Consider the following 6,000-nt stretch of genomic DNA (forward strand, 5'->3'; position numbering starts at 1 on the left):
TGTTCTTTAAAAAAGTTAAGAGTCAACCACGTCTACCTAAAACGACTCATTCTAACACGCCCCCACATACCTACATCATGATGTGGGAAGATTTGCATAACACCACCCAAATGTTCACGCAAAGAAAGAAGGCGTAACTTTTATTCTCGCTGTAGTATTGTTGCTGCCGCCGCCATGTCGTGAAGGCGCTGTGTGCTTCGTTGTGAAAGCGAAACTACTTTGTTTGGCCTTCCAAAATAGGAGGATATCTGCTTCGTCATGCCTAGAGCTGATCCGTGCTGGTTGCTGAGGAAATACAACTTTGCGCTGTGGATCGCCAGATAGGCTTTCACCGTGGACGAAGCGAGTCCAGCCCGGGGCCGTCACATGTGGTTGCCGCAAGCACGCCCGCCACTCCTTCATGGAATCCGGCCGGCCGCGCCGTTCTCAAGCCCACCGGCCTCCGCTCACTCTAGCCCTCCAGCCGTTCCTCACTCTAGCCCCCGGCCTCTGCTCACTCTAGGCCGCCACCGCTCACTGTAGGCCGCCGTGTGTGACGCTGTGTTTCGTTGTGAAAGCAAAACTACTTTGTTTGGCTTTCCAAAAATGGACACGACTAGAAATCAGTGGTTAAGTGTTCTTTTTAGCAACATCATGTGACCCCTTTAAATATATATACATACATTTATTTATATATATATATATATATATATATATACACACACACACACACACACATTATTCAACTGTTCATTTATACATGTAACATATGAATGATGTATGTATTAGTTTTTTATTATGTATTGTATTTTTTAAAAATTATTAATAGAAAGTTCAACAGAGCTTTTGTAACATTCTAAATGTATTTACTGTCACTTTAAGTGCATCCTTGCTGGATAAAAGTATTAGTTTCTTTTGAGCGGTAGTGTATGTGTCCAGCTGTATTCAAATAACTTATTAATATCTAAACACTTAGTATAACATGTAGGTCAAACAAGTGGATTTCGTATATGAGTTGACTACGGTCATTTCTTGACTGAATAATATTTTGCTATTACACACGTGATGTTCCAATGTTACAAATAGTCCAATAGGATGTTAGGACTGTTGATTCTGCTCTTGGAAATGGTTAGGAGCCGTTGCGTAAGGACAGAATGACAGAAGACAGCCATCAGGACACTGACCGCAGACAAGGAGTGAGAGCCAACAGAGACAGTCACTTTAAACAGTAAGATTCACTGCACTTGACATTTAGATTTTTTTTTTCTTTTTTCACATGAGAGCATTTTAATGTATGGTGCTTCATAGTAAAGTCCTAATTTGATTTGGTAATGAGAATGTTTTACAATTTTTAATGATCTTGCAAAAATAAGTTTGATATGGTTTTGTGTATTTTGACAGTATCTCTGATGTACAGAAGTCCTGGCATTCTGCTGTGTTTTTGAACTGAACAGACATTTTCATTTGCTCTTCTCCATGTTTGTGATGGATGAAGTTCAGATGTAGTTTGTCAGTCTAGAGGTTAATATTCAACTGTTCGTCGCATGACCTTGAAACCTTGCGTTTAGTACATTTACTCTCTTTATTTACACCTCAATATTTCGATGTTGAAACAAAAGTCCCAAAATTTGATGTAAATACAACCTGCTTTTATTCCTCAGACATGGAATCTGTATCATATGACCGGTTTACCACATCTGAGGCAGAAATTAATCATACGGGCCAAAAGTTTTTACATGAATCAGGTGAGAGATTTTTTTTTTCATTTTATGAAAGGAATGTTTGTATATTATTGTTAAAAACTGTTTTGGAGAAAATTTTAACTCAAAATTAAGAATAAATCCCGACACCTTACTACTAAGAAAAACTAACATTTCTAGTAACCAGATAAGGCGGTGAAATACCATAGTAAATCCTTGTTTGTTAAAGGTGGGGTATGTATTTAAAAAAACGCTTTTTCGGGCCAAGTACCAAAACAAACTTGTAACCAATCAGCAGTAAGGGGCGTGTCTACTCATGAAGCAGAGGAGAGAGCACTCAGTGCACCGGACGGACATTAGCCGAGCCGAGCGACGACAGAAAGATAGAGATGGCGGATATAAAACAAAAGAGGAAAGCGTCTGCGGAACAAAAGAAGGCTTAAGGCAAGAAGTAGGACCCGTGTAAATATCGGATCAGCTTTCCAGCGCTGGAGAGAACTCAAGGAGTGAGAAAGCCTGAGATCGGACACCGAGGTTGCTTTGTTTCTTCTCGATAGGTGAGTAACACCGTGTCTGCGCCGCAACAGCTAAAGTCTATCTAGTACACTGGACGCGACAAAGCTACCGTTGAAAATCATTAGAAATTTGTGTCAATACGTCATAAATAGAACACAGCAGCAGTTTTCTGTCGGGGATTTGTCGTGTCGCGCCACGCTGCGCCGCATCCAGTGTAGACAGCATCACTGATTATAATGAGTTCTATAGTATTATAGACACGCCGCTTGCGTCCGGTGTAGACACGGTGCAACATTGGTTTTAATTTGTTTCACAGAACTAATCGTTGCCTGGGTTGCGTACATATGTGTGGGGCAGAGCTATCAAAATAGGGGCGAGACCCTTTTGGGGTATGGGCGTGTTTGTTTTGCCTTAAGCTGGGCTTTTGTCTCTTTTTCCAATAAAAATATCTAAACTTCCTTAAAACAAGATATAATTATTTGAGAACAAAATTGTAGATAATAGACTTGTCAGAGGATATTCCCTGAATTTTCCCCTATATTTAAGCACAAAGCAGAACATTTAAGTTAGATTTATGCTTAAAACAAATTACCAATGGGGTAAGACAACATTAACTTTACTTCAAGATAAAGTCTCTCTTAATATATAAGGACATTTTGCTGCTCAGGTATTAGAAACCAAGACTGCAGAAAATTATTTTTACAGTGTGTACTACATAAAATATTATTTCAAAAATAAATGTTACATACTAGTATCCATACAGGATTACAACTAATTTTTTTAAAATACTTTACTTGTTTTAAATACTTTAAGTATGTTTGTTTAATTTATAAGAAGTTATATTACTATTCTGTGTCAATAATTGCATATAAATGTACGTAACCTGCTTAAGCTACAAAAATAATTTTTTGAATCAGTATCTTTGTATTTTTAAACAAGGTAAAATTTGCAGATAGATACGACTAATATGACTTATTTTTAAGAGAATATATCAGTTTAAATAATTGACTAATTGTTTTTACTTGTTTAAAACACAAACTGCATAAAACAAGAAGAACTGTTTGCCAGTGGGAAAAAATGCATTTAAAAACGTAATTCTGATCAAACTTAATTCTTAATATCTATTAAGATATGTATATAGAATATAGAATTTTAATCACATGCATTTGCATATACCATTAAAGAGTCTGTCTGCTATGAATTAAATATCAGTTGGCATGAACAAAAATAAACTGTTAGATGATATACCATTGCTATCTTTAATGAGACTTGAGGGACAGTCTTAAACCTTTATCGAGTTTCAGTTCATTTGCAGTTTTCACTAGGATAGTGCTCGTGTTCGGGGTTGTAACCCGCTTGTGCAAAGCATTCGGCTGCTTTTCTGTCACATTCACAGATGAACATCTCACAGGGCCGATTCTTGACAGCTGCAAGAAACAAAAAACAACAGTCTAGTCTAAATATGTGCCACAATCCAGATGCAGTTCAGGTCTCAATTACTAACAGAGCTTGTAGATATAGTCTTCTTTAGTACAGTCTGTCCTACTGAGTGTAGCATCTTACCATTGCAGGTGACTTTCATTGCTTCTTTGTCACATGAGAATGAATAGACTTCAGTGTAGGGGTTGTCTAAGATACCCCAGCAGTCTTCATGTTGCCATGAGTCAGAATAACACCGATCATGCACCTCACAGCACCTAGAGGGATAGAGAATGCAGTAGACATGATTCAAAAGTTTGTCGCATTCACCTTTTGATCAATAATTATTATATTTGTGTTGCTTGGCTGCTGTGGAAAAACAAAAAATTTAGCTTGCTTCTATGGATAAATTGTTCATTGATATATATTTAATATTCATAATGCACTTAATTAATATTCACATTACTATTGTGCCGAGATTTTTCTGAAACATCTCCTTAAAAAGGTAAAGTTAAATCTATTTGACTGTAGTAGTATTATTTTTTTATTTTATAATTTTTTTTTGCAATGCGTGCTGCCTACAAAAATAAATTAATTTGTGCAACATGCAGCTTTGAACATTTATAAACTATGCACTAAACATCTCAGCTTGAGAAGGCTGAAGTGTGACTGACAAAACGGATTCAAATGATTCATTCAGTGTCTCTGTAACGGGTTTAAATCTGACCTGTCCAGCTCATCCACCGGGGTGCCTGAGCCTCCCTTTCCACAGTAGCATCCGTAGTCTGCATAATCCAGTGCAGGCCAGCTATCAGGGATGTTACAGAGGATCATAACCCTGAACTGCCACAACGCGCGGTAGTCTAGAGTCGCCAGCACTGTTAAACAGTGATAGTTTATCAGTGCTTCATACTGATTAGCAATCTAATGATGAAATAAAATCAAAATGATATGTAAACAACTATCTTAATCAACAACTGTTATGTACTTACCAATGTCTAAAAAAGACTAAATGCGTCAGATTTAGAATATAGTACATATGAACCACTTTTAGTTTATAATTATGATTTTGTGCATCCTTTTTGAAACTTGACAGCTTTTGTCATTATATGGAAGGAGTGGCCAGGGTATATTCTTTAGAACGAAATCCACTGTTCAACAAATCTGTTCAACAGATAGTCAGATACAGTCACACAGGTTTAAAATGGCATTGAAGGTGACAATGATGAATGATGACAGAGTTTTAAGTTTTGGGTCTACTATCCCTTTAAATTGGCTGATTTGTTTCTAACACTATTCATAGTGCACTGCAAACTTCACTATTCAATAGAAGCAGCATACACTATGTTTATGACCAAAATTAATCTAATACAATTTTTAATTCACCATCCGTCTCAAGCCTATGATACACAGGGCAACTTTTTGAACAAAGTTGCTGTCAACGGGCAACCAGGTGAGACACAGGGCCCACAGCCGATCTAAAGTATCCAGATAGAAATGTGTTGCCCATTCACAATGGGAAAGTGCCCAAGCAACATTGCTCAAAAAAGTTGCCCCGTGTATCATCACCTTTATAAAATATTTTTGAAATGTGTATAGCAGTTTCATATGACTGGTTTGTTTCTGCTTCATCCAGTGGTCAGTACACTGGTGAACTTGTAGAGTCCAGGGAGCACAGGATCAGTTGAAACACAACCAGTTTAACCAATCAGGTTTAATGACCAATAATAACGGAGTATACCCTTACAGTATTCTCATAACATATTTTATCTAATAAAATATGTACATGTTTATTAGTTAATAGTTCAATTATTGGACTGACTAATAAATAAATGTTTTTTGCAAATTATATTCAGTATCTCTATATGTTAAACATTTGCTTTGCATATAATAATAATAAATTAAAAGAATAAGCTGGAGTTGAATAGTAGAACACATCTTAAGTATACTCACAGGTGGGCAGACTCACACTCAGGATCACGACAGAGAGGAAGGTGTTCATGGTGAAGACTGAATGAACAGGTATTGGCCAATTATTTATAGGTCTATAACTTATTTATATAACCTTGATGGGCGGGGCACATTGATAAGCTAACTTTGTGAATTATACACGTAATATATGTTAATAAATGCGCATGCACGTACACACACAAGCGGCCAAACGTAAAGTTGCTGGGATTGTTACAGTTTTGTGCAAGTTGAGTGTATTTACATACACTTATCTACGTTTGTGTGTGTATGTTTTGATCTTTGGGAACGTCAGCATGTGTTTTCAATTTGCACAGCTGGTACAAGAATTCAGTTTTCTCGAAAAAGCAGAATTTCTTAAGGCTTGGAAAAAGTTGCAAAACAGTCAGCACACAAAAGTGTTTTTTGTTGTTGTTTT

At 36.9% G+C, this 6,000-nt stretch overlaps 1 protein-coding gene and 1 long non-coding RNA gene across 3 annotated transcripts; one reads left to right on the forward strand and one right to left on the reverse strand.

Moving 5' to 3' along the window:
- Positions 1-1,067: 1,067 nt before the first annotated feature.
- Positions 1,068-2,089, forward strand: LOC107554436 (uncharacterized). 2 transcript variants are annotated; one of them, XR_001605054.1, is made up of 4 exons: positions 1,068-1,207; positions 1,381-1,500; positions 1,641-1,724; positions 1,975-2,089. It is a non-coding gene; the product is annotated as an uncharacterized lncRNA (long non-coding RNA). The 2 variants fall into 2 exon arrangements; XR_001605055.1 differs by having other exon boundaries at positions 1,978-2,089.
- A 947-nt stretch (positions 2,090-3,036) lies between these two features.
- Positions 3,037-5,628, reverse strand: LOC107554411 (phospholipase A2, minor isoenzyme-like). The gene is made up of 4 exons (XM_016236900.1): positions 5,568-5,628; positions 4,342-4,492; positions 3,759-3,892; positions 3,037-3,622 (listed from the first exon to the last, which is right to left on the reverse strand). Exons 1-4 carry the CDS (start codon positions 5,614-5,616, stop codon positions 3,501-3,503), a joined length of 456 nt encoding a protein of 151 aa, XP_016092386.1. The 5' UTR covers positions 5,617-5,628; the 3' UTR covers positions 3,037-3,500.
- Positions 5,629-6,000: the final 372 nt, after the last annotated feature.

This window comes from Sinocyclocheilus grahami, unplaced genomic scaffold, assembly GCF_001515645.1.
Source record: "Sinocyclocheilus grahami isolate Dianchi unplaced genomic scaffold, SAMN03320097.WGS_v1.1 scaffold501.1, whole genome shotgun sequence".
Taxonomy (NCBI): Eukaryota; Metazoa; Chordata; class Actinopteri; order Cypriniformes; family Cyprinidae; genus Sinocyclocheilus; species Sinocyclocheilus grahami.

Bases quoted from the DNA above. Each gene is read 5' to 3' on its own strand.
- LOC107554411 (XM_016236900.1), bottom strand. From the start codon at position 5,616: ATGAACACCTTCCTCTCTGTCGTGATCCTGAGTGTGAGTCTGCCCACC. The intron at 4,493-5,567 runs GTGAGTATACTT...ACTGTTTAACAG, and splicing joins GAGTGTGAGTCTGCCCACCT to TGCTGGCGACTCTAGACTAC. The intron at 3,623-3,758 runs GTAAGATGCTAC...TGTTTCTTGCAG, and splicing joins AATGAAAGTCACCTGCAATG to CTGTCAAGAATCGGCCCTGT.